General features: G+C 45.4%; 1 protein-coding gene across 1 annotated transcript; it reads right to left on the reverse strand.

Annotated features, from left to right (window-relative positions):
* Nucleotides 1-9,423: 9,423 nt before the first annotated feature.
* LOC125294302 lies at nt 9,424-26,278 on the reverse strand. The gene is made up of 6 exons (XM_048242860.1): nt 26,023-26,278; nt 25,176-25,271; nt 19,370-19,549; nt 18,175-18,616; nt 10,448-10,497; nt 9,424-10,262 (listed from the first exon to the last, which is right to left on the reverse strand). The coding sequence occupies exons 1-6, from the start codon at nt 26,032-26,034 to the stop codon at nt 10,236-10,238; spliced, it is 807 nt and encodes a 268-aa protein (XP_048098817.1). The 5' UTR covers nt 26,035-26,278; the 3' UTR covers nt 9,424-10,235.
* Between the last annotated feature and the right edge of the window lie 7 nt (nt 26,279-26,285).

Below are 26,285 nucleotides of genomic sequence, written 5' to 3' on the forward strand. Positions count from 1 at the left end.
AATTCAGAGCAGCGCTCCATCACTTTCTCAAATTGCCGTCATCTATCTAAGTGTCTCTTTGATGTGAGCCAGGAGTACCTCAGAAAGACTGAAGGTCTATAAGCGATTAAGAGTTCTATTTCAGTCCTTATCCAATCAGCCTACTGGGTTTGCAGCTATTTTACTGTAATGTTACGGTAAATACCAATTTCCTAGGTTAACATGATTTGCTGCACAAACGTGTAAGTCATTTTCTCCTGACACACCGTGATCCGTGGGGAAGTGACACACAGCTCAGGTGCGTCCGATGAAACTGCCCTGATGCAGGAACACTCCGTCTCCCAGAAACATAAAAGCTTTCCTGGCTGCCTGCTGGAGGGTGTGGCTTCATCACCCACCACAGCCATACTCCCGGGCAGGCAGACACACACTTTATAACCTCTCCAATCATCAGCAGGGAGCGTAGATGGACGCTGTCCATTTATTTCACCTGCCGTGTGTGTTTTGTCCCTTTATCACACTCACACACACACACACACAACCTGTGTTCTTATGGCTGTGTTGATGCACAAGCTACGACTTTTCAATGCCACCTCCGTCTAAAATTGCAGTGCAGGGAGGGTAGGTTGGTGGTAACATGCAGTGCAGGGAGGGTAGGTTGGTGGTAACATGCAGTGCAGGGAGGGTAGGTCAATGGCAACAGCTCCCATCCTTCAGCACCCATTGTCAAGTACAGCTGATGCATCAGCCCATAAGCACAAAGCAGAAGCAGCATTTGAGACATTTGTGCACATTTATTTAAATGGAAAAACTGAAATATCACATAAATACCAGCAGCCTTTACCCTTTCAGACTCTTTTTAATTATGGGATGTTGAGAGCAGACTGATGAGGAGAAAGAAGAGAAAAAGAAAGAAGGATTCTGGCATGCGGCCGCAACAACACACACACACACACACACACACACACACACACACACACACACACACACACACAACCTGCTCTTCACACACACACACACACACACACACACACACACACACACACACACACACACACAACCTGCTCTTCACACACACACACACACACACACACACACACACACACACACACACACACACACAACCTGCTCTTCACACTCACACACACACACACACAACCTGCTCTTCACACTCACACACACACACACACACCTGCTCTTCACACTCACACACACACACACACACACACAACCTGCTCTTCACACTCACACACACACACACACAACCTGCTCTTCACACTCACACACACACACACACACACACACACACACACACACACACACACACAACCTGCTCTTCACACACACACACACACACACACAGACACAACCTGCTCTTCACACTCTCACACACACACACACACAACCTGCTCTTCACACTCACACACACACACACACACACACACACACACACACACACACACACACACACACACACACACACAACCTGCTCTTCACACTCACACACACACACACACACACAGACACAACATGCTCTGAGATACAACAACACACACACACACACACACAGACACAACATGCTCTGAGATAAACTGAGATCAAATGGGAAAAAGTGAAGGGATCTGAATACTTTCTGATTGCACTGTTGGCCTGATACCACACAGCCTGCTCTTCACACTCACACACACACACACAGACACAGGCACAGACACAGACACACACACACACACACACACACACACACACAGCCACTCACGTGCACACACACACCCACTCACATGCACACACACACAAACACACACACACACACACACACACCAGCGCCATCTGAGGTTCCAGCCCAGGGTCAGTGGCTGGAGGTGTCCCGTGATCAAGACCTTGGGGCTGTGTCTGTTTTTACACACCTGTTGAATTCTGGGTAGTGGGTATAAGGTGTGCTGTTAGTGTTATACAGGAAGTGTGACTGGTCTGTGAGTCAAAGCCAGTCCACCGTCTAACAATGGACACCACGGGGTACACTTTCCACTGCGCACACAAAGACAGGACAGGGTGGCGCGCCGAGAGAACAGACTGTTTCACTACGCCACGGTTCCGCCAGGAACACTGGGTTTGTGACAAAGAGGAACCCTAGAGGTCTTCGGAACACCCTCTGCTGTAAACACAGCAGGCAGAACTTTCCTACTGACGCAGATACTCAAAATGAATGTGTGTTGCTGGTGTAGGCCTACTAGTTATAAAACCTGAATTCATGTGTTGCTGGTGTAGGCCTACTAGTTATAATTACCAACCTGAATTCATGTGTTGCTGGTGTAGCACAATTTTGTCCGACATATACAGTAGGCTAAAAGCAGGTCCCTCCACCATGTCATTTCAGCCAAGATGTCCTTCCCCTATATAATGTTTAAGACCTCTACTCTGTAGGACAATAGTATGTCTCGGGTAAACATACACAGGTTAAAAAGGTTGTCTTTGATATATCTGGCACATGCAACCTACATTGTCTGGTATCCACTTAAACCTACTCAGCTGGAACAGCCAGCATTTTCTGACTTATAGATGCAGTTATTACTGATGACTTTACATTACAGTGTGACTTATAGATGCAGTTATCACTGATTTACATAACAGTGTGACTTATAGATGCAATTATCACTGATTTACATTACAGTGTGACTTATAGATGCAGTTATCACTGATTTACATTACAGTGTGACTTATAGATGCAATTATCACTGATTTATATTACAGTGTGACTTATAGATGCAGTTATCACTAATTTTCATTACAGTGTGATTGAGAGGAAACTGCAGTATTATGCGTCATGATTTATGGAGCCTCAAACAGATCATTATTTTCAAACCCTGATGAGGGAGACTGATGACAGATTGATGGATATACCTCCCCTTCACATACACACACACATACACACACACAAAATCGCAAAGGAAGCTCAGAGAAATCCACCGTCATTATGTCATCATTGCTCCTCTGTCTCCTCTGCCTGCTCATTGTTCTCACTCATTCGTAATAGCATCCTGACATTCACACTAACACCCACTGATGGACAGATTCCCTTCCTCGGAGCTGGCGGGCTGATTACCTAATAATGAGGGAGGCAGAGTGTCTTCAGGGTGCGCTAATGCGCGGGGATTTTATTAGCGGCTACAGTCTGCAGTAGCAGATGGAGATCGATGATCAGTTCAGTTTTATTCACTTGCATTGCACCACATACAATGACACAGAAACATTCACTGCTGTCGGTGTGAAAAACTTTGGCAGAAATTGGCTCGGGTAGTGGGACATCTGTGTAAGACTTTCCTGAGTGGGAGAATGTGTCAGTGACAAAAGCCATGTCATACATGTGTCATATTCCAGAAGCTCCCATGATCTCTTACACGCTGTGCATACTGCATATCCTCACATTTAGTAGAGAATGTCAAACAATCAATAACAAATGTTCTATTGCCACTGGACATCTCCCGATCCCACCCTGTCTTTCTGCCCCTAACTCTCAACACTGTCCTGTTTGGGCATGAAAGCCCAAAAATACACTTAAAAAAAGAAGCGGAATGCCATTCCAAAACAATCACATCCTTGACCCCGACATCCATCCTCTCTGCTGCGTCTCCGTTCTCCCGAGCTGCCCGCATCCTTCCTACCTACTTCGCATTGCCATGGCAACAGAACGGGTTTCCTTTCTAGCTTATGTAACAGCCGAGGACGCAAACGTGGTGGGGCTGCTGTTTGTGCTCTCTCTGCGGATCTGCCCTTTTTGTTAACCTGTCGTGCTTGGAGAGAGGTGAGGCGGTGGTGAGTCCAAATGAAAACAATAGAGTGTTTCCCTTAAGAGCTCTTCGCTGTGTTGGCTGCTTCCTGGGAAAGAGTGTCTCCGTGCCAAGACAGATCCTCCTCATGCTTTCCCCTCCAGTTTATCTGAGCCGCATGAGCTGGGGGGCAGGGCCTGAATCCAGCTGTTCACTGCTGTCTGGGTTTCCAGTGCAGGAGACAGTTTAGTCACACTGAGATAAATAAACAAATCACTTGTAAAGAAACTTATATACACTACTCACACTGGGCCTGGGCCTCATCTGCTGTAAGTCTGGCCCGGGTCTGGCCCAGAGTCAGCTGCTGCTATGTTGTTTGATAAGCCCTGATGCAGGCCTGTGCATGGAGAAGTAAACAGCGTTTTCCTCATTTCGTCACAGTTTCTTTTCAGTTGTGCAATCCACTAGCCTAGAAATCTAGACGCACCCTAGTGGCAGCAAATGTAATTTGCAGCCAGGGTAGTCTAGCAACTCTCCATTGGCTTGTGAGCTGGAAAAATGAAACTTCTATCAGGCCAATCACATTGTGTATAGAGTAGGCGAAGGTTACGCATGAATTTCCTGCTACTTGAAAACAAAAAAGATGGATGCTGCTGCTGGCGAACAGTGGTCTTTGAATCGCAACTCAAGTTAAGCTTTTTTTAATTTGGCGAAAGTTTGATCAACTAGCCAACTAGCTCTGCTGTTGGGAAAATGAATGGGACTGAATTGTAGCGCTATCCTATTGCGTGCAGAGGACATTTGAAAGACAACCGTTCATCCTGCCCATTGGATTGAGCAGTGCCAATGGTAAGTTCCCAGACCCTACATCTTGATGTGGGTCTGGCTCGTCAGGCTAGCAATCCTCCTGATGTATCCACTAGAACAGTGGTTTTCAAAGTGGGGGCCACGAGGGGGTGCCAGGGGGGCCTCAGCTAGTTGGAAGGAAAAATAAAAGAAACAAATAAATACATTTGAAAAATTTTAAATATACCTATTACTATGAGGGTTGTTATACAATGCCATTATAATAATTTGTTGCATATCTGAACATTAGACTTTCCATGATAATGACTGTATGGGAATAACGGAGTGGTAGAGTGGTAGCTGCAGAAAGCCCCACTGTATGCGCCATCGCGAAGTGCTTGTGGCTAAAATAAGTATTAGGATTAGCTTAATGTATTTTTAAATTTGCCGTAGTATTGTCGATGGGTTTAGGGGTCCTTGGCCAGGACCTGGTGCTATTTGGGGGGCCTTGCCGTGGAAAAGTTTGGGAACCCCTGCACTAGAGCACTTCAAGGCCAAGTCGCATTGCCATTTGATGGTCTTTCTCGGATGGATAAATATTCCTGCAAATGACATAGGCCTATTGGGCTATTCTTCAATATATTCACATTTTGAGAGAGGGAGAAATGACAGGTATGTATGTATGTATGTATGTATGTCTGTATGTATCTATGTATGTATCTATGTATGTATCTATGTATGTATGTACGTATACGTATCTATGTATGTATCTATGTATGTATGTATCTATATGACAGCATATTTGTAAGTGTGTCTTGTGTTGGTGGTTGTGATGATGTGAATGTCCGTATGTGCATGCTTGACTGTAAAAAAGGTAAACAGCGCCACCCTATGTTCTGTGTTGGCTACAGCATTCAAAAGCAAAATCTCAAAATATTAGAATAGAGTTTATAATACAGAAATGTCGACATTTTGAAAAGAAATGAAGAAATCTGACTAATCTAAAATAGTTCATTTATAAACACAATACTTGGTCGGGCTGCTTTTTTATCAAAGCCCAAAAGTTGCTTTGATAGCGACCTTCATGTTGTCTGGATTGTTGGGTGTGGTGTCTCATTTTCCTCTTGACAATACCCTATGGGGTCAGACAATTTGTCTGGCCAATCAAGCATGTAAGCAAACCAGTTACTAGCAGTGTTGGCACTGTGGGCAGGTGCCGAGTCCTGCTGGAAAAAGAAATCAGCATCTCCATAAAGGCTGCATTGACTCTCTACTTGATAAAACACAGTGGACCAACACCAGCAGATGCTGCACCCCAAATCATCACTGACTGTGGAAATGTCAAACTGGACTTGATTCTGTGCATCTCCACTCTTCCTCCAGACTATTGGGATCTTAATTGGACCCTGATATCCAAATGAAATGCAACATTTGTTTTTATGTGAAAAAAGGATTTGGACCACTGAGCAACGGTCCAGTTCTGTCTCTCTCTGTCTAACCTTGTCTCTGATTCAGGAGTGGCTTAACACTAGGAATGTGCCACTTGTAGCCTATTTCCTGGACACGTCTTTGCGTGGTGGCTCTTGATGCAGACTCCAGCTTCAGTCCACTCCTTGTGAAGTTTCCCCCAAGTTCTTGAATAGGCTTTGCTTGGCCATTCTCTCAAGGCTGCGGTAATCCTTGTTGCTTACACACCTTTTCCTACCTCACTTTCCCCTTCCCGTCAACATACCATGAATCTGCTTTGATACAGCCCTCTGTGAACACCCGGTCCTGTCAGCAATGACCTTCTGTGGCTTACCCTCCTAAGGAGGGTGTCATTGGCTATGTTTCCATGCACATCATATTCCCATTTTATTTGGAATAATGACAATATTCCGATTGCGCGTGAGTCATGTAAACACCTTATTCCAGCTGCCATAATCCGAATAAGGGCATATTTGGAAAACTAAAAACCGGAAAAACACCCCTAGCATATGCCTCTTTTAACCAGAATATTGTGGCATGGAAACGCATTAGTTGGAAAATGCCAATTTTGGAATATTAAATTCCGTCTGCACATGTTCATGCAAGGACTTTTGGTAACTTGCTTTGATGCCGACACTTTGCAAACATATGAAAATCTGAACTTTTAAATGTCAAGATGGAATTTATCGATGGGTGAACCATCATATGCTCAAAGACGGGGGTTTTGCACACACTGCTGCCAGATGAAGAATCGGTGAAAACCCCTCAATCAAAGGCGGGGTTTTAGGCTATAATGCAAAACAATAGCAGCTCTAATGTGACCAAATTCACTTATTTTGTGGTCATGAAAGAAATTCAGGGACAGAGACATTTGAGTCAGAGTCATGACACAGATACTACTTCTACTGCACGCCGCTGCTTCAATCAGCATACTGATTACACGTAAACAGGAATATTCCCTTTCTTACACATGGAAACATCTTATTCTGATACTGCCATATGATGTGCATGGAAACACAGTCAACGAGTCTCTTCTGGACAGCTATCAAGCAAGCAGTCTTTCCCATGATTGTGGTTGTGTTTTCTGAGCCAGACTAGAGATTAAAGGTTAGAGATTAAAAGATTAAAGAAACCGACATTTCTGTATTATAGCATCTTTATTGGTAGCATATTATTATAACATGGTGGTCTATTGGTAGCATATTATTATAATATAGGGCGGTGGTGGTCAATTGGTAGCATATTATTATAAAATAAGGCAGTGGTGGTCTATTGGTAGCATATTATTATAATATAGGGCAGTGGTGGTCAATTGGTAGCATATTATTATAATATAAGGCAGTGATGGTCTATTGGTAGCATATACAGTATTATAATAATATAGGGCAGTGGTGGTCTATTATAATAATACAGGGCAGTGGTGGTCTATTGGTCTTTATGGCAAGTGTAATACGAGAGTCATGGGCTCAACAATACCAATACTGTTGCACCCCTGAATAAGGCTCCCAATGTTAAGATGCTGCAGCTAGACTGCCCCTGCAATCCCTTCTGATACAGGATGGAGGGAGAGAAAAAACAGGAAGATGGAACGCTCTTGGTGCCAGTCTGCGTGACCGCAAGGTTTCAATTTCCCAGACAATTTGGTGAAATGCCGATCAAATATTAGGCCCCCTTATCTAAAACTATAATTCCATAGCCAATTTCAAGTTTTTTGCCTGCAGTTGCACAGTGCCCACTCCAGAGGCCACTGTTCCCACCTAGTTTGTCCTGTTGCTTGACATCTTTGAAAAGCTAAACCCTGTAGTTTCTTGAGAAACAATCAGAATCACTGAAGAACTGTCAAAGTTACAGAGGCTATAATATTGTTTTTTTCCTTTCTGCCGGATTAAAAGCATCTCCGAAACTGACCACATTTCAGCCCTCTAGGTCACTTGAAACACAACTGTAACACAACTGAGCCCTAGCGGCAGGTCTTGTGAAGCTGTGTGTATAGGTAGATCAATATAGAATAAAATATGAATATTGTAGACCATTATTTGCAAAAGAATGCCCATGCATTTTGCAAAATGGCCTGGAGACTCCAAATAGGACCTTTGGTTACCCAAAATGCATACTGCCAATAAAACGCTTACTGCATACAAACCCCTTTGTGTATACTTATAATCTTGGTCTCAAATGAAAGGGAACACTCTGAAGTTTCATGCTTCTATTTGGATTGTATGTCAGGGGTTCTGATGTGGAACGACTAAATATGGAATAATTACACAAAAATATCTATTTTTGCGATTTGATGTTGGTTCAATTGGTGTATAAGATGGACTATACATCTTCAGAATTTATATTGAATGAAACATGGATATTACTGTACATTTCTATTGATTCGTGTGGACATTTCAAGACCCAGTATGCTACATCTACATATTCCTAAGGATATACACAAGATTTTGAATGTAAGGAATGTGAACTAAATAGTGTACGGCCTACAGTGAAATGGTGTGTCATCACATAGCCTAACTTGACTTAACAAAATTTAGTATAAGTATAGTATAAGTATATATACTCTTTTGATCCCGTGAGGGAAATTTGGTCTCTGCATTTATCCCAATCCGTGAATTAGTGAAACACACTTAGCACACAGTGAACAGAAGCACACACTAATCCCGGCGCAGTGAGCTGCCTGCAACAACAGCAGCGCTCGGGGAGCAGTGAGGGGTTAGGTGCCTTGCTCAAGGGCACTTCAGTCGTGCCTACTGGTCGGGGTTCGAACCGGCAACCCTCCGGTCACAAGTCCGAAGCACTAACCAGTAGGCCACGGCTGCCCCTATTTCACTTCTGCTCTGAGGTTTGTTTATAACGAGTCGAGACGTGTCTTTGAGAAAGACAATTTCAATGGCAGCTGCTCATCATAACCTAATATCAATTTATCTATGCTAATGCAGCAATTTTGAATACAGTAGAGACTGGCATAACAATACCAGCCACCATTAGAAACGAATCAGAGTCTGAAAAATATAAACGGTAATTGCCGATTGACAATAATCCAGGCGTCTGCACAAATGTGTGGATGACTTCGGTCAAGAAATGGACAGATTCAAACATGTAGGCAATGGAAGGATTACTTCACGTCAAGTGAACTGAAGGTGCACACAGTCAGTAAGCTCCAATATCCAAACGGGGTGATTATAACGGGGTTGTCCCTATTCAACTATGTAGCCTCATGGATAAGGTAATATCGGAAAAAAAAAAAAATCATGAAACCGTATCAGCATACTAAGCACCAAATTTGATATTGTAATGAATTTGTAACGTTCTGTGTAGCCTACATTTAGTATTTAGAACTAGGCCTACTGCTGATATACTGCCTAATGATATGTGGGATTATGTGACCACCTCATGCAATCTTGTTATTGACAAATTTACACAACAGTTGAAGAGAAACAAAAAACTTTTACTATTTGTTAAAAGAGGTGAAGGAACAGACACCAAATTTAAAATACTACATTGACATGAAGTTCTCAAAAACTCAATAGTGTATGTAAAGTGTTTGTGTGTGTGTGTGTGTGTGTGTGTGTGTGTGTGTGTGTGCGCGTGTATGATCCAGGTCAGGGCTCTAGCATGTGTGAACGCGCTGATGTAATTTGAGACTGTTACGATGAGAAAAACATTTGTCACACTGAGTGCAGCGGTAAGGCTTCTCTTGTGTGTGAGTGCGCAGATGTGATTTGAGACCGTTATGTTGAGTAAAACATTTGTCACATTGAGTGCACTGGTAAGGCTTCTCTTGTGTGTGAATGCGCAGATGTGATTTAAGATTTGAATTCTGAGTAAAGCATTTGCCACAATAGATGCAGCAGTATGGCTTCTCGCCTGTGTGAATTTTCTGGTGTAGTCTGAGATACTGCCCTGAAGTGAAAGTCTTGCCACACTGGGTGCAGGAGTATGGTCTCTCTCCTGTGTGAATTGCCTGATGTAGTTTGAGAGCTTTCCCTGTAGTAAAACTCTTGCCACACTGAGAACAGTGGTAAGGTTTCTCTCCTGCGTGGGGGCACTGGTGTTGTTTGAGACTTTTCCCTGTAGAGAAACTCTTGCCACACTGAGTGCAGGAGTTCTTTCCGGTGTGAGAGCAGCGATGCCGGTTGAGCAGAGACCGAAATTGGACGTTTTTGCCACACATAGAGCAGGAGTGCTTATTGGATTTCTCTGTCTCTGTGTGTGAGGTGGAGGAGGATACTGGGAACCTCAGGGATGAGAGAGATGATCCATTTCCTGTTTCGTGGGGCGGGGAACACAAATGAGAGGACAGATCAGGTTATCTGCCGAGAAACGTGTTAAATATACTGGTGTACATTTCAAGTGCTGTATGTGTGTGTGTGTGTGTGTGGTGCGTGCGTGTGTGTGTGTGTGTGTGCGTGCGTGTGTGTGCGTGTGTGTGTGTGTGTGTGTGCTCTTACGGGTCTCAGTTCTCCATCACTGTTGCTCTCCTCATCCTTCCTTTGTTGTCCTTGGATACACAAGAGAATAGCCAACCATATTAGTAAGGGGAACAGACAGGGAAGTAAGCAGTGTGTAGAAAAAGAGAAGTAAAAAATAAAATAACTTTCTCACCCACATCATCATATTTTTAACATTGTGTGTGTGTGTGTGTGTGTGTGTGTGTGGTGTGACGGCCCCGTCTCTCCTGTGCCCAGCTGCGAGTTACCAATTCACAATTGCAATCGTCAGTCCAGGTGGGGGCGGTTATTGTAATCAAGTCAGTGCCACGGCAGAGTTAAAAGATAGTTGGACGCAGGCAATGAGAGAGCGAGAGAGAGAGTGAGAAGGAGAACGTAGTCTACAGCAACACTATAATCCGTTTCTTTGGAGTCTTAGAAAAGTGAATTCAACACACACAACTACGACAAAGAAAAAGCAAACTAAAGCATAGTAACTGATAAAAACATCGTCTCTTCGCGTGAGCCTACGCTGTCAAGTCCGTGTCGGCTTTAAGTGGAGATTCCCTCGCTGACGGAATATCTGGAATTTAAACTTACCGCGGAGCTGCGACATTCACTCCTCCGAGGACCGCTGTTTTCCTGCCTGAGTCAGGTTGCCTACGGAGCGGCCTGCGCACCTTTTCCTGGGGCTGTAGTCCACAACCAGCCACATACCGAGAGGCCTGCATATCCGAAGGTAACTCCGGCGGTGACATTACCGCTGGAGCAGTGTTTCCAAAGCCCCGCTACGCACCCACTAACGCACACATCGCACCTACACTGATCGTTTGCCAGAGGAACTGTTTCGTTTCACCAACACTGACTAATGCCCACGTTTCCCGCATCTTAAAATACGCGATATATTTCTCAACCATCCTTTGAAAGAACAATGATTCCTTGTTTCCAAAACTGAACTCAAAAAAGTGACGCCTGACTATGTTTTGTTATATTTACTGCCGATGAACTCACGAACTATGGTATTGTTTTGTTGAACTACGGAGTACTAAATGGGCCAAAACTCAAAAGGACATTTGAACGTTGAGGTTTTCCTGTTATCTGTCATTGATGTGCTGTTTCAACTGTAGAGTGTATGAATTCATGGTGATTTTTGTTTATGAGTATGTGAATCTTGTGGTGCTTCTGGTGAGGGCCAGACGATTTTATTTAATTTGATTCTGATTTCACTGTTGACTGAAGGGGCTCATAGGTTAATGTTATAAATGTGACACTTTCGCTGTGTGCTCCTGTAACCTTTTGTGTTGGAAAGTTGGTAGCTTACGCTACCTGGCACCCCTTTAAAAAAAATAATAATTAACTACTTGGAAAAATAAAACATAACTTTCAACCAGCTACAGAATCGTTACAGAAAATGGCACCCCAGATGGGACCAAGTTAAAATTAACAGTGAATTAGACTACGCTACTAAGAACAAAAAGAACTCAACAAAAGCAATCCCTTGCTACCCTTTTTAAACTCAAATCATATACTACTGAATAAACACGCATGGAAGGCACTATGTCCCTGTTTGCAGACCATAGCATAGATGAGGACCAGAGTGAGCATGGCCACCAGCAACCTTATAGTGGACAACCGACCAATGATGCACAAGCCCAGGCTAGGGTTACCACTGGTGAATCTGACAGCGATGCTGGAGACTTTGAAGATGCTATGCTGGAACCTGAGCAACCAGTTCAGCAGGAGTGTACCTCTGTGAGCTCCAGGGGTGCCCCTAATGAGCTATCTTTACTGGATCGAGTGACTGCACTCCAACAAGCACAGCAGGATTCCTCCATGCTCCTCCTTCATAGAATTCAGGTCTCTCATGAAGAACAAAAAATTAAAATGGATGCCTTAACACAACGGCTGTATACAGTGGAGAATCGGATTGTAGCCCAATGTGATGAAGTGTGTAAGAACATCCTCAGTGTCCTGCAGTCTGATCTGAATTATGTTCAAACCCAGGTGATGGATGCTTTACAGTGGCTGCAAAAAACACCACTCTGAAGTCCTCAGTGATATCAATTCAGCTTTTACACCATTTGATTTAACTTTGGACAACCTGCAAAGAGAAGTCATGCACACCACTCAGCGACTGGACTCCCTTGTTACAGAGGTGGTCTCTGTAAAACAGCAATCACTCCATCTTACCTCCCTGATATCCACCTTAGGCCATGCCCCTGAAACCAGCTGTTTAGACAGTGGGACCTCTACCCTGCCTCACTCCAGACTACCCTCACCTATGCAAGTGGCGTCTTTGGAGAAGGTTACAACTCCATCTCAACCCAGCCGTCCTTATCTGCATAGTTCCACCCTCTCTGTTCAGGCGGTGAGCCAAATAGACGACTGCTAAAATGCCCATTAAAATGGAGTTCCCCTCGTTTGGCAAGAAGGGCTTACAGTTCTGATCCTCTGCTGTATCTTGAGAGGTGCGGGATTTTTCTTACCCTACGCCCACTCAGTGATGAGGAGCTTCTGGCCACCATGGGTAATGTTCTGCATGGCACGCACGCGAGACTGGTGGGACGTTGCAAGGCATACAGTCAGTAAGTGGTCAGAGTTTGAAGCCCAGTTTGTTACTGCTTTCTTGGCGGAGGACTATCAGGAGGAGTTGGAAGATCGAGTCTGAACCCGACTCCAAGGTGAGCGTGAGTCAATCCGGGACTTTGTGTACAGTTATCATGCTCTCTGCCGCAAGTGGAAGGCTGGCATTGGGGAAGAAGAAGTCATTAAGCTGATTCTAAAGAACATCCACCCCCACATGGCTAGCCAGTTGAGAGGAAGAGTCAGCACAGTAGGTGCCCTTGTGCGACTTGGACAGCAGCTGGAGAAGGATAAAGAGAAGTTTGAACATCGTCAAAAGCCTGCATTTAAGTCAACCCCTAAATCAGAAAATGTGAGACAAGAAGCCCCACCTCGAAGGAGCCTACTGTGTTCTGCTGGAAATGCAAAGAGGTTGGCCATCCTCCAGGCAACTGCTCAAAGCACCCTACCCAAAAGGCTACAAACCAGGGAAGCCTCCAGTACACCTCCATCAACCCGACCGTCATCAGACCCGAGTTCTCTCTGGTCACGCATGCTGACTTGGACAACAGTGATCTCTGCTGCTCGCCTCTGAACCAATGCTCTTCACTCCACGGTTCATTGAAGGTTCCCGACAGCTTACAGTGCCTCTGACTATAGGAACCTGGAGTGGAACAGCCACTTTGGATTCTGGAGCTTCTTTCTCACTGATGAACGAAGCCTGTGGAAAGAACTCAGAACCTCTACAATGCTAAATCCATATGAATGGGCCATTGTTCTTGGCCGATGGATCTGCAAAGCAACCATTAGGTTGGATTGAACTTACCCTCGGTGTCTCCGGCCATTCATGCGTTCTGCCTTGTGTTGTCTTACCTGCTCAGTCTCTTGCTTTCCCCATGGTATTAGGCCTTGACTTCTTATCTCGTAGTGGCATACAAATTAATGTCCTGGAACAGCAATACTGGTTCCCTTCAAGACCCCAAGAGAAGTTTAACTTTATGTCGCAGCCAGTCAAAGGTTTAGCCTCTGTTACCTTCGCCTTCTTTTCAGCAGTGCCGCCATCTGCCGTGTCGGCGCAGTGGCAGCAAGAGGACACATTGGAGGAAGTGATTGATCAAGCACAGCTCCACCCGGCTGGGAAAAACCTGTTGTACAACCTGCTCCGGACTAATGAAGATGTGTGTACCACTAGGCTAGGCTTAACCATGGTGCTACAGCACAAAATTCTTCTCACCCATGAAATGCCCATCAAGCAAAAACCCTACAGGCTTTCTCCAGCAAAACAAACTGTTGTCAAGGGATTGGTCCAAGACATGTTGGACAACGACATTATCGAACCTTCATCTTCACCCTATGCTGCTCCAGTTGTTATTATACCACGTAAAGTGGGCAAGCCTCGATTTTGCGTTGACTATAGGCGCCTGAACGCCATCACTCTCCCAGATGCCTACCCACTCCCCACTATCCACGAAATACTTGAATCCTTAGCAGGAGCCACCATCTTCTCCACCCTTGACCTAAACAGTGGCTATTGGCAAGTGGAGATGGCGGAGGCGTGTCGGCTGAAAACTGCTTTTGTATGTCGAGAAGGACAATTCCACTTTAAGGTCATGCCGTTTGGACATGGAATGCTCCAGCCTCCTTCCAACGTTTAATGGAGACGGTCTTGGCTGACCTTAAAGGAAAATTCTGCTTCATGTACCTGGACGACATCATTATTTATTCCAGAGACGTCCAGCAACACCTCCAGGACATCCAGCAGGTTCTTGATGCCCTCAGAAAAGCTGGCCTGACGGTGAACATGAAAAAGCCAGTTCTGCGAAAAGAGTCTGACATTTCTGGGACACCTTGTATCAGCTAAAAGGAATCCAGGCAGATCGGAAAAGATCAAAGCTGTGCAAGAGTTCCCAGTTCCTACCACTCTTAAGTCTCTTCAGAGATTTGTTGGGATGGCAGGGTGGTATCACCGGTTCGGCCCCCAATTTCTCCCAGATTGCTGTGCCACTCAATGCATTAAAGAAAAAAGGGGTCAAGTTCCGGTGGACCCAGGAGTGTCAGCGGCTTTTTGAGGAGCTCAAACAGCACCTTGTATCTCCTCCAGTATTGGGCCATCCTAACTTCAATTACCCGTTTACCGTCTATACTGATGCAAGTGAGGTGGGCTTGGGCGCAGTGCTTACCCAGAGAACAGGACTTGGGAAGGAAGAAGTGCTGGCTTTTGCAAGCCGTGCCCTTAACTCCGCTGAAAGGAACTACTCTGCAACCGAGCTGGAATGTCTTGCCGCGGGTTTGGGCCTTGGAGCGTTGGCGATACTACCTGGAGGGTCGTCACTTTACTGTGGTCACCGACCATGCCTCCTTGGTCTGGGTCTTTCAGACTAGTAAACCAAGCTCAAGACTCATCCGCTGGGCTCTACGATTGCAAGAGTTCTCTTTCTCAGTGGAGTATCGAAAGGAAAATATAACTCTGTTCCTGACGCGTTATCCCGGCTCCTCTAGATGGTGAGGGACTACAGGCTACCTGTGCCACGGTCCAGACTAGAACCCAGCGCCCCAGTTAGAGATGATGGAGTTTCCTGTTTTCAGACGAGGTGCTGTGGAAAGCCCAACAGGACGATCCAGAGGTTCTGGCTCTTTATGAATCTATCTTGGAGGATGGGGAGAAATCTACCGATGCCGTCACCAAAATGACCATCCTGGAAGATAAGGTCTACAGAGTCCTTGAGCTGCCGTGATCGCACTTTGTATCAGGCCTATGTGCCAGCATCGCCCGCCACAGTTACTGCAGGCTTACCATGATGATCCCCTAGCTGGTCATCTAGGCAGATTCAAGACCTACCGCCGTCTACATTCTGTGGTGTACTGGCCAAACATGAGTCGGGATGTTAAGACTTACCTACAGAATTGTCAGACCTGTCAGATGTACAAGCCAGAGGGTCGGAAGGCTGGTGTGAAAGCTCCAACAAACTGTCACCTCCAGACCGTGGGAGATGCTCGGGTCGACATCATGGGACCACTTCCCAGAAGTTCCAGACTGAATGAATATCTCCTGATTTTTTGTGGACTATTTCTCCAGATGGGTTGAGCTCTTCCCCTTGCGCCAAGCCACCGGTGAAACAGTCAGCAAGACCCTGGTGAATGAAATACTGACCCGCTGGGGGGTACCTGAGTACCTCTTATCAGATCAGGGCTCGCAGTTTGTAGCCACCGTCATGAAGGAGACCTGTAAAGGCTGGAGTGTCCATCAAAGGTTTACGTCTGCGTATCACCCGCAAACCAATTTGACGGAGAGGGTGAATCGTACGTTAAAAACTATGATTGCCTCCTATGTTGGTCTAAATCATAAAAGATGGGATGTCTACCTACCTGAATTCCGGTTTGCAATTAACTCTGCTGTCCAGGAGTCTACTGGTGTCACGCCCGGCTGAGCTGAATCTCAACCGTGTGTTACAGGGCCCCTACACAGCGTTGCAACCTAGGGACATTCATCCATCTCATCAAGCTATGAGAAATGTGCAAAGATCAATGAGCTTCAGGAGCTGGTCTCAAGAACTTGTACAAGGCCAAACCGCCAGAAGCGGAATTATGATAAACGGCGAAGAGATCTGGACTTTGAGGTGGATGATCGGGTCTGGCGGCGTACTCATCCCTACTCCAAAGCAGAGAAGTCTTTCAGTGCCAAGCTGGCTCCTAAATGGCAAGGGCCATATCGTGTGGTGAAGCAAAGCGGGACCCTTGAATTATCAGGTTGTCAACGAGGCCACCCGGTGAGGACATGGCGTTGTCCATGTCTCTCAACTGAAGCCCTGTTTCCCCACTGCTAAGGAATATCATGAGCTGCAGCGTCAGAGGGTCTTGGAACTCTTTGCTGGAGAAAGTGATGAGGGAGGACTTCCTAGGCTTTGGTGATGAAGATCTGCAGGATGTTAAGCTTCCATCGTAATGGTCAGCTTTTTTCCCAAGGGGAGGGTGTGGCGGCCCGTCTCTCCTGTGCCCAGCTGCGAGTTACCAATTCACAATTGCAATGTCGTCAGTCCAGGTGGGGCGGTTATTGTAATCAAGTCAGTGCCGCGGCAGAGTTAAAAGATAGTTGGGCGCAGGGCAATGAGAGAAGCGAGAGAGAGAGTGAGAAGGAGAGCGTAGTCTACAGCAACACTATAATCCGTTTCTTTGGAGTCTTAGAAAGTGAATTCAACACACACAACTACGACAAAGAAAAGCAAACTAAAGCATAGTAACCCTGATAAAAAAACGCGTCTCTTACATTGAGCCTCACGCTGTCAAGTCCGTGTCGGCTTTAAGTGGAGATTCCCTCGCTGGACGGAATATCTGGAATTTAAACTTACCGCTGAGCTGCGACATTCACTCCTCGGGGACCGCTGTTTTCCTGCCTGAGTCAGGTTGCCTACGGAGCGGCCTCGCGCACTTTTCCTGGGGCTGTAGTCCACAACCAGCCACATACCGAAGGCCTGCATATCCGAAGGTAACTCCGGCCCGGTGACATTACCGCTGGAGCAGTGTTTCAAAGCCCCCACGCACCCACTAACGCACACATCGCACCTACACTGATCGTTTGCCAGAGGAACTGTTTAGTTTCACCAACACTGACTAATGCCCACGTTTCCCGTTACTCGAAATACGCATATATTTCTCAACCATCCTTTGAAAGAACAATGATTCCTTGTTTCCAAAACTGAACTCAAAAAGTGGCGTCTGACTATGTTTTGTTATATTTACTGCCGATGAACTCACAAACTATGGTATTGTTTTGTTGAACTACGGAGTACTAAATGGGCCAAAACTCAAAAGGACATTTGAGCGTTGAGGTTTTCCTGTTATCTGTCATTGATGTGCTGTTTCAACTGTAGAGTGTATGAATTCATGGTGATTTTTGTTTATGAGTATGTGAATCTTGTGGTGCTTCTGGTGAGGGCCAGACGATTTTATTTAATTTGATTCTGATTTCACTGTTGACTGAAGGGGCTCATAGGTTAATGTTATAAATGTGACACTTTCGCTGTGTGCTCCTGTAACCTTTTGTGTTGGAAAGTTGGTAGCTTACGCTACCTGGCACCCCTTTAAAAAAAAATAATAATTAACTACTTGGAAAAATAAAACATAACTTTCAACCAGCTACAGAATCGTTACAGTGTGTGTGAGACTCCCATCTCCTCAGCACTGCTTACCAGACTGACTGTGATCTCCATCTCCACCATTTTCAACATCAGGTTCCGCTTTAATCTCACACACTGGAGCTTCCACTGGACGCTGAGAGTCAGAGAAGACCTGCAGAGTCTGGACATGAGACAGAATTGGTGGACTCTGGGCATGAGACAGAACCGGTGGACTCTGGGCATGAGACAGAACCGGTGGACCTTCAGCGTTGGACAAAACAGGCGGACCATGCTGAGCATATAAGAATGAAGGACTTTGTGCATCAGATGAGACCAGTGACAACTGGCTGTGAGGCGAAAGCAGGGGCCCATGGGTGTGCATGGAGACCAGTAGTTCGGACCGGACCAGTGAAGCAACAGTTGATCTCAGCTGATCTAACTGGAGAGAAGAGCCGAGACTCTTCATTCGCAGCTGATGCGCTTCCCCTAGCTCCTTCCACAGGAAGGTCACAGTCTGCATTTAAACAAACACATACCATCATCATAAAATATGACAATGCTCTCTCTCACCATCACACACACACGTTATCCAACCACTACACACAGACCATCACTAAATCAATTGGGAGAATGATTAATGGTGTATCCTGACTACATGAGGTCACTGAAACAAATCATGAAGCACACACACACACCTGTGCCTGTACAAATCATGAAGCACACACACACACACACACACACACACACCTGTGCCTGTGCAAATCATGAAGCACACACACACACCCGTGCCTGTGCAAATCATGAAGCACACACACACACACACACCTGTGCCTGTGCAAATCATGAAGCACACACACACACCCGTGCCTGTGCAAATCATGAAGCACACACACACACCTGTGCCTGTGCAAATCATGAAGCACACACACCTGTGCCTGTGCAAATCATGAAGCACACACACCTGTGCCTGTGCAAATCATGAAGCACACACACACACACACACACACACACACACACACACACACCTGTGCGCACACACACCTGTGCCTGTGCCAATCATGAAGCACACACACACACCTGTGCTAGCGAGTTGTCTTTAGTTTCACACACACCAAGTCAGTTTTATTTGCATTTTTCAGTCCGACTGTGTGCTGGTGTGTGGTGTCTATGCGGCACCATGCAGTCAAACGAGAGCATCATTTCATCAGCTTTAGACTTCTTTGACATGTATATGGCTAAGGAGACACAACCCCTTCACTTGACACACCTGGTTGGCCTTTGAGAGCAAGTTGTCTTTTTCCACCAGGTGTTTCTGTAGTTCGTCAATCTTTAGCTTAAGCAGTCGGTTTGACTCCACCTGCTCTGTCCAGTTGTCCCTAGTCTCCGCCTCCCTCTCTTCCAGACGACGAATCACCATGCAGAGCTCACGGTTCCTTCCTACTTCATGCTGATAAATGCAGAGATGTAGGAAACATTAATACAGCACACACACATTGAACATGTAAACAACATTGTGTATCCCCTGTATCCAGTAGTGCTAATAATTATGTATTTGGTTAAAAAGTTCATTATTTGAACACAAATAACACAAACACATGCACATCTGAATTCTGGATTTGATTATACTGGCAGATCAACTCGCTGGTTATGCTGCTCATACATTGACAGATATGGCTATTTTCTAAAGTCGGATACCGATATCTCATGTTGACTTGCGACTTACAGATAGATGAAAATAGAAGATAGTGTTTTCATTAGAATTAATACAGGTCACTTGTAATTCCAAATGTGAACTGTCAAGACAGGCAAATCTCATCTGAGCAAAGAATCTCACCCCTGTCCCTAAAAAGCCACATCCTAGTGAGCTTAATGACTACAGACCTATCGCTCTAACATTACATGTGATGAAGACAATGGGGCGACTGGTATGCTCAGACCCCAGGTACGCCATGCACTAGACCCGTTACAGTTTGCATACCAGGAGAAAGTGGGCGTGGACGATGCCATCACTTATCTTCTACACAGGACACATTCTCACCTGGACAAGGGGAAAAGTGCTGTGAGAATCATGTTCTTTGATTTCTCAAGTGCTTTTAACACCATCCAACCCCCTCAGACTGGGAGACAAGCTCTTGCAGATGGGTGTGGACGCTCACCTGGTAACCTGGATCACAGATTACCTGACGGAGCGACCACAGTTCGTCAGACTGGTGATCACGGTGATCAGCCGGGGCAGCCATGGCCTACTGGTTAGCACTTCGGACTTGTAACCGGAGGGTTGCCGGTTCGAACCCCGACCAGTAGGCATGGCTGAAGTGCCCTTGAGCAAGGCACCTAACCCCTCACTGCTCCCCGAGCGCTGCTGTTGATGCAGGCAGCTCACTGCGCCGGGATTAGTGTGTGCTTCACCTCACTGTGTGTTCACTGTGTGCTGTGTTTCACTAACTCACGGATTGGGATAAATGCAGAGACCAAATTTCCCTCACGGGATCAAATGAGTATACAGTGTTTCCCCTAGAAATTTTTCCAGCAGCGGTGCTATTACTTGGGTGGGCGGGCGGGGGGTGGTTGTTGCGCATTTGTTTTTATTTATTTTTTTATATCATACCTTCGTGTTTCTTTTGTGGACATTTTCAGCTTTCTTTTACATTATTGGTTAAAAATGATAGAAGAAAAATGAAATGGTACAACCCAGAAAAAGATTATTTACAATTTATTTAAATTTGTCTTAATGGCAAAGGCCACACCCAATCTGCGAGCACTTAATTTTTCTGGGCTTTTCAAAGAACATCTCTAAGGCTCTTTGGTAATTTAATTGAATTGTTGGGGGGCCATTAATGCTGACACGCATGCACGTAGCCAGATGCTCTCCTTGTAGTCTATTTCTCAGTCCCAAAACAACAAACCCACGTATAAAAAGTAAATACTCACTTTTCTTCTACATCACTCCCACAGTTACCATACAACTCACTCACAATTAACTTCGAAAAGGACCTAGGCTACTTGATTGAAGTGCGACCGTTAGTCTCACCGTCAAGAGAGCGCTGAAGTTATGAGAACCGTCTTTCTGATAAGAGAATGTAGGCTCCTATGTCTAATGCCGCAAAGCGTAGAAAAGGTCTGTTTGTGATAGCCTATTATAGCTAAGTGGACAGAATTTAGGCTATACGTATATGCCAACATATGCTCATATTTCCTTTAACCATCAGAAAGTTTAAACAGGCCTAGACTGTGTTAGCCTAGCTTTCCCATGCAAACATTACATGTAGCCCTACGCTAACGTTACAAGTCTAGGCTACAATTAGCGTTAAGACCATACACCTTGTAGCACATTGGTTTACTCTATTGCATTACTTACGTTTTAATAATTTGTCGTTGAATGTTGATGGAGGCTCATCTTTGGGAAATCAGCTCTCTGGATAAAATTGTCAGCCGGAGCAAGAGTTCTCAGAGTTGACGACACCGGACGAATCCAATCAGCAGAAAGAACCGTGATCACAACAGTAGGCTGAATCGAACAAACTTTTTCCCCCCATGTTAAATTCATTTCGGTAATCATGAATTGGTTTCTTTTATTTGATGTAGGCTAGGAGAGAGGAGGATGCATGTTTCACATTAGTGTCAATGTGTCAAAGCAGGCTTTGGATCAGAGGAATTGCTCAAGCTTAACATATGGCATAGGCTACAAGCGAATTCACGGCATACAAACAGCTTCGTGATGAAATATAACTAATATCATTTTTTATTGTCACCAGGCCTATAAGTAGGCTATTTATTGTGTAACCTACAAGTGAACGATGACACCATAGGCTACACTGTGGCGGAGCAAGACCCCATCAGTCGGATAGCTAAACAATGTAACCTTGTTCAGAACGTAGGCTAGCCATATGGGCTGCAGACTTGTCTTTGGGTTTGTAATCACCTGACACATCATGCCGCATATATGTCCTGAATAATGAGAGGCTAAGTGCGGATTTGATGCACTTAACTTACTCAAGACTTTCAGAAAACAATTTCGAGATGACGTTGGCCGTTGTGCTTTTACAGTGTGTTAAGTGAATCTCGTGATATTATGTTGCAGCGGCGCTGAAAATCCAGCGCGGCGCTGCGCCGCTGTTAAATACACTGTAGGGGAAACACTGGTATATATACTTACTTATACTTATATCAGCAGCACCGGAGCGCCACAGGGAACTGTGCTCTCTCCAGTCCGGTTCACCTTGTACACATCTGACTTCTGCTACAACACTGAGTCATGCCACATGCAGAAGTTTTCTGATGATAATTTGTGGGGTGTATCAGGAACGGGCAGGAGGAGGAGTACAGGAGCCTGGTGGAGGACTTTGTGCAATGGTGCAAACTCAATCATCTTCAACTTAACACTTCAAAGACCAAGGAGATGGTGGTGGATTTCCGCAGGTCTAAGCCCACTCTGCTACCAGTCTCCATTGATAGGGTCAATGTCGAGGTGGTAAGCACCTACAAGTACCTGGGTCTCCACCTGGACAATAAACTGGACTGGTCAGTAAACACTGACGCACTCTACAAGAAAGGGCAGAGCAGGCTGTACTTCCTGAGGAGGCTGCGCTCCTTCAATGTGTGCAGCAAGCTCCTGAGGATGTTCTACCAGTCTGTTGTTGCCAGCATCCTCTTCTATGCAGTAGTATGCTGGGGAGGAAGCAAGAAGAAGAAGGATGTGGGGCGACTTGACAGGCTGGTAAGGAAAGCTGGCTCTGTAGTGGGAGCTGAACTGGAGTGCATCACTTCAATATCTGACAAAAGGACCCCGAACAAACTGATCAACATCTTGGACAATGAATGTCATCCACTCCACAGCACTATTGTTAAGCAGACGAGCCAGATCAGCTGGAGACTTCACTCTCTGGCTTGCACAACAGACAGACTGAGGAAGTCATTTATCCCCAGGGCCATTGAACTGTTCAATGCATCACTTAAGGGAAGAGAAATAGACTTCTCCGCATAGTCTGTCTGCCTCTTCACCACCTCCATGTCTTGAACTGTCTGTCCACTAGCCACTTTACCATTGTCTTCTGCCTCACTGTTTGCGTGCTTTATTAGCACATATGCACAACCCCTCCCTTCATGCCACAGCAAAAACTGTGACCACACTTATACCTTTCTTAATATAGTTATTTATATATAGATTTTATTCTTGCACTGTTGCACTGTTTGACTTACTCATTTGCACCATCACCATGACACTCATTCACAAAGAGCACCTTACCTTACCTTATGCACAGAGGACCAGAGGCTCAGTCCCTGCTTCAGTCATTGCACGCGCACCTGATTAATTAATCACCCAATATGGATACTGTTTTTTAGAATTGATTTAGATTAAGTTTTATTTAGTAAAATTTGTATTTAAGTATATTCTTTATCTTCTACAGTCCTTATTGCTTAGTTGTGTTTTTTATATGATATACTTTAAATTACTTTTTCTGCTGTTAGTGAATGTGTGTGTGTGTGTATGTTGTCTGTATGCTACTGTGACCTTGAATTTCCCCTAACAATCAATAAAGTATTGTAGCGTCGGTGGATGTACATGTTTAACGTTGAATGAGTGTCTCCCAGAATGCAGTGCGAGTGAATGCTATAATGTGTAATGTCGGTTATAATAGTTGTAGTTGCGTGTACCATGCGGGACTAGCCGTGCACAGCCGACGAGAGCTGCCAGCACTGGAGGAAGCGGCCCCGGCTGATGTCGCGGAAGTGTCCGCGGCTGGCAAGAAGTTCCCGGCTCGACGCCGATGGCGATGCTGCCGTCATCTGAGGATCTCATCCATAGAGAGCGCGAACTCTCTGATGACCTTGGAACACGACCACAGTGGCCGGGTTTACACCGCCAGCTACTGAAGAACTTCCAGAGCGTCAGCTGCCGGTCGAGAGTGTGATGGAGTCATAGCTGCTAGTTCGGGAGCTTGCGGTGCTCCAGCTAGTGACCAAGAGGGTAACGTCGACCTGTAGAGCCTTGGGAGCTATCGTTTTGTGGACTGTTGAGATTTGAAGTGCGCACGTTCCGGTTGACGCAAGTCTGCGCAATGTTTTTCACGTTTTGTGTGCAAGTTCCTGTGTGTCCCGAGCCTGCTGGGAGGGTCGAGGTCTCCATTTCCCGCCACAGTGGAGCATCTTTGTGCTCGAGAGACAGCCGACAAAAGTTCTACAAGAGGGCAGCGCGAGGAGGGACCTCGACGTGGACTGTTGACCGCCTGGAGATCGGCACACTGTGGACAGGTGGCAACGGCCACGAGCTGTCACAGTAGCCAGAAGGGGCTACCGAACGTCCAGGGGTTCCAGCGTATCCGGGGGTTCGGCTTGCAGTGGGCCTGTTTGCTGCTGTTTGAGGCAGCGCAGGTGCACGGCGGGAAACCGAGGGCCCAAGCGACACCACGACCGGCCGGTTCTGGTGCTTGTTCGGGGGAGAACTGACGTGACAGAGGCAGCCGAGAGCCCTTCCAGTCGGGAGGGGTTATCGTGCAGCCGGAGGCTCATTCAACATGTTTAACGTTGAATGAGTGTCTCCCAGAATGCAGTGCGAGTGAATGCTAGAATGTGTAATGTCGGTTATAATAGTTGTAGTTGCGTGTACCATGTTGTGTATTTGTTAGGGTGTTAGTCTCTTTGGTTGTACCTCATGTGTTTATCCTCGTGTTGATGTGTGTGGTAAACCCTTATTGTGTGTAGCATGTGCGGCTGAGACTACCCCTGTGTTGCCCTGTCCTAGTATGTCTGATTGTGTCTGAAACTGCCTGTTCCAATAAATGGCCGTCCTGGCCAAAGCTGATTCTTGTCTGAGGGTGAGATCGCTACAGTATCTATCTATCTATCTATCTATCTATCTATCTATCTATGTTGGTTTCCCATTACCATTAATAGCCAAGAGCCAAACAAGGAACCTTGAGGGCTGATATTATATTAACAAACGCTGAATGACCAGTTAGATGAGGAGGAGCAACTAGTGAGGATAGACAAGGGAGTTGTACATATGCTGACAATGTCATGATAAAAAGCACAAATATTCGTAAATATTCTCCACTAGGCTATGTATGTGTTACCTGTAATACTTGTGTGATGAATTGTGTGGCCTTTTCCAGTTCTATACAAGCTTGCTGACTCGTAGGCTTATCAGTATGCAGAGTCATTTCATCCATCTAAAGAACGAAAGAGAGAGACTGGTTAAATATTACATCAAACCAATAATTAAGATACACCCAAACTGAAACTAAAGGAAACCAGAATTTGATGGCAATATGCAATACTTCAGAGTAGGAGACTCCTCTGCAGCTGAGATGCAGCAATACAACAATACATGGAGACTTCTTGGACATAGCATGTGACCCATGCGCCATACGCAAGTCATGTGGCCACTCAAAGTAAGTCAGATAATTGGTCAATACAATACATAGGCTATACATCCTTCAGCATTTTCTTGCCATGGTCCCTTCCTGTCGGGATATTCCTAATACTACTGCCTCAGGCAGAATACCCTTAACTCGTGACAAAGGGGGTCCCATGACCTTTATTAGAAAGTCGCGACATGGAGTGAGCAAATGACAAAGCAAAGTTGATGCACAGTAGGCCTATTGAATGTATAGAAAGCATACACAATGAAATGTTAATCACTTCTATTTCATAAAATGTTAGTAAACCAAAATTTCTCCTTATAGTTTTCATTCAATATAGGCTAAATTAATGTGCGTGTAAATTACAAATCTATGTGTTTGCATCAGCTTGCTGGACACAGAGAGACGACGGTCACAGGGAGATAGGCAATGTACCCTAATTCATCTACCGTGCGAATCAATTCAACTCAACAACGACAAAACATGGAGCACGAAACACGCATTATTAAAACACTCAATGCAATCACACATTCAAGACTCCCCTCCAGTCCTCACTCACCTTAGTATCCATCAAGTGCCACAAAGTTTGTTAAGCTCTCGGGGGCGCGGGGTCCTCTAAATAAAAATGAAGATCGAAATTCCTTTTAAATTGTCTACTGTTATATCCGTCCCGTCACCCTTCTCAGTTAGTTAAAAACTTTAGCAAAAGTCAACAATTGGTTTGACTAACTGCGCTCTCCAAAAATGTGTACGCAGAAGACTAGCGCTTAGGGCCGCCAGATGAAGCTGCAGGCGGCATTCAGTTCACTTATGTATCACGCC

This window comes from Alosa alosa, chromosome 5, assembly GCF_017589495.1.
Source record: "Alosa alosa isolate M-15738 ecotype Scorff River chromosome 5, AALO_Geno_1.1, whole genome shotgun sequence".
NCBI lineage: Eukaryota > Metazoa > Chordata > Actinopteri > Clupeiformes > Clupeidae > Alosa > Alosa alosa.